General features: G+C 35.1%; 1 protein-coding gene across 3 annotated transcripts in view; it reads left to right on the top strand.

Moving 5' to 3' along the window:
- The first annotated feature begins 1,667 nt into the window (after positions 1 to 1,667).
- LOC107662242 (protein FAM19A2) overlaps positions 1,668 to 2,007 on the top strand; it is a 7,364-nt gene continuing 7,024 nt past the window's right edge. For 2 of the 3 annotated variants that reach the window (XM_016452183.1, XM_016452182.1), the window contains exon 1: positions 1,793 to 1,839. In XM_016452183.1, coding sequence (XP_016307669.1) covers positions 1,796 to 1,839 — 44 coding nt within the window. In that variant the 5' untranslated portion in view covers positions 1,793 to 1,795. Of the gene's footprint in view, positions 1,715 to 1,792; positions 1,840 to 2,007 lie in introns of those variants that run through there. The other variant, XM_016452185.1, reaches the window with a different exon arrangement.

The following is a 2,007-nucleotide window of genomic DNA, read 5'->3' as shown; positions in this document are numbered from 1 at the left end:
AGTCTCTGATTAAAACTGAGCAGTTTTTACCTTCATATTCTCACTCTATCGGACTATATGAGCCATAAAAGCCTGATGATCAAATACGATGGATGTGCTGGAGTCGGTTCATGTCTGGGCTTAAGTGCAGATCTCTTATATCATATATGACTTTGTTGTACTCTGACTCTCTGATCTTTTTCCGCTGTGTAGAGAGAGAGCGCTTGCGAATGGTTGCCAGGTTGGGTAGATAAATTAAACACGGGGCAGAAAATGTGTCCTTTTAAGAGAGAAGCTCTGATTTAAACTCAATTTTAATCGATTTTCAACCGGCTCGCGGTTAATCGTTACATCCCTAACAGCTATACAAAAAAATCGGATCTGAGCACAAAATTGGAATTGAGCACTAAGGCTCACAGTGTGAACGTAGCCTTTGAAGCGTCACTAAAGCATCTCTGAAGCGTCTCTGAAGCGGCTCCGGCTGAACAGAGCGCAGCTTCAGGTCCGTCGGATGGAGACCTGTGAACTCTGAGAGACGTAACGAAGATGAATGACACGATGGAAATGAGCAGCGATGAAGGAACATGTGCCGACAGCCTCATTTTGAACCAGACTAGATTCTCATTTTAATAATTCATCCCGCTGATGCGTGTGAGTTTATTAATGTTTGCAATAGTCCAAACTTTAACGGCGTGTTCTCTTGTTCGGTGCATAAATTATGCAGATGTCCTGAGGGTTTGCAGTACAACACAAAGGCCTGAATTAAACATGAAGAGCTTTTAGAATAAAACACACAATTAGAAGTGTGACAGATTGTTAATGAGAAAATAAGTCTGCGTTTCTCCCCTCCGGCGCTCGAATTAAAGACTTTTATTAGGTCATTCGATCAGAAGGTGATACTGTATGAAGACGCTTGAAAGCAATTACACGCCGTTTATGAAATGAACAAATATTAGTACGACCTCAGATTTAGTGTTTAATAGATAATTCATGTTGTAGTAACAGCTTGTGAAAAACTATTCTCACCTTTAAAGTTCAATTTGCATTTTATTACAGCATCAGTATGTCCGCTTTGTTTACATTTGTGTTGTAGAGAAAAAAAGACATTAAATTAGAGATGAAGAATAAATCATAACAATAACAAAAACATCTGGAACTCCTTTTGTAAGGCAGATTTCATATTCATACGCATATTTACACACGTAACTCGTAAGATCATTAATTTTTTGAAAAGTTTCTAATCTTGCTGTAATTTTAATCTTGTAAAATAAAATAATAATAATTATGATTAAATAGTATTATTAATATAGTTATATATGTATTTATTAATTATTAAAGTTTCTTATCTTGCTGTAATGTTACTGTTGTAAAATCAAATAACAATTATTAAAAAGTATTATTACTATAGTAATGTATTTATTCATTTATGATTAATTTAATACATTTTAGTAATTGAATAAATTTAAATGTAATAATGTAATTGATTTATAGAGAGAGAGAGATATTTTTAAAAAATCTTAAAAAAAAAAAGATTTTTAAAATTTTAGATTTTCAATTAGATTAGATTTAAAAAAATTGTATTATCAATTGCAATATCAATTTTAATTTCAATATTCAGTTTTAAATTTTTTGTGTATCTGTGTGTGTGTCAGTCTCAGATGATCTAACCACAATCCTAATACCGATCGGAAACAAGCGGTCAGATCTCCAGCACCTCCGTAATGGAATATAGAAGGTGAATATCAGTTCATAACCCGTGTGTAAGCAATACGACCAGCTGCCAGTAATTACCATCCGTGTGAGTGAGATCGTTTACATGACAACTAACGAGGCTCAGCTCTGGTGTGGATGGGTTTCTGCGTGAGTCTTATGAGAAAACCTGGGATTTTTCCCAACTGACTCCTGCAAATGAAGTTCACGTCGAATTAATCAAACGAAAGCACACTGTGAAGATCCAGTTCTCTGATGTGTGTGTGTGTGTGTGTGTGTGAGTGTGTGTGTGTGTGTGTGTGTGTGTGAGTGTGTGTT

Source organism: Sinocyclocheilus anshuiensis, unplaced genomic scaffold (assembly GCF_001515605.1).
Source record: "Sinocyclocheilus anshuiensis isolate Anshui unplaced genomic scaffold, SAMN03320099.WGS_v1.1 scaffold1543, whole genome shotgun sequence".
In the NCBI taxonomy this organism is placed as follows: Eukaryota; Metazoa; Chordata; class Actinopteri; order Cypriniformes; family Cyprinidae; genus Sinocyclocheilus; species Sinocyclocheilus anshuiensis.
This window is presented reverse-complemented; position numbering and strand designations above follow the sequence as displayed.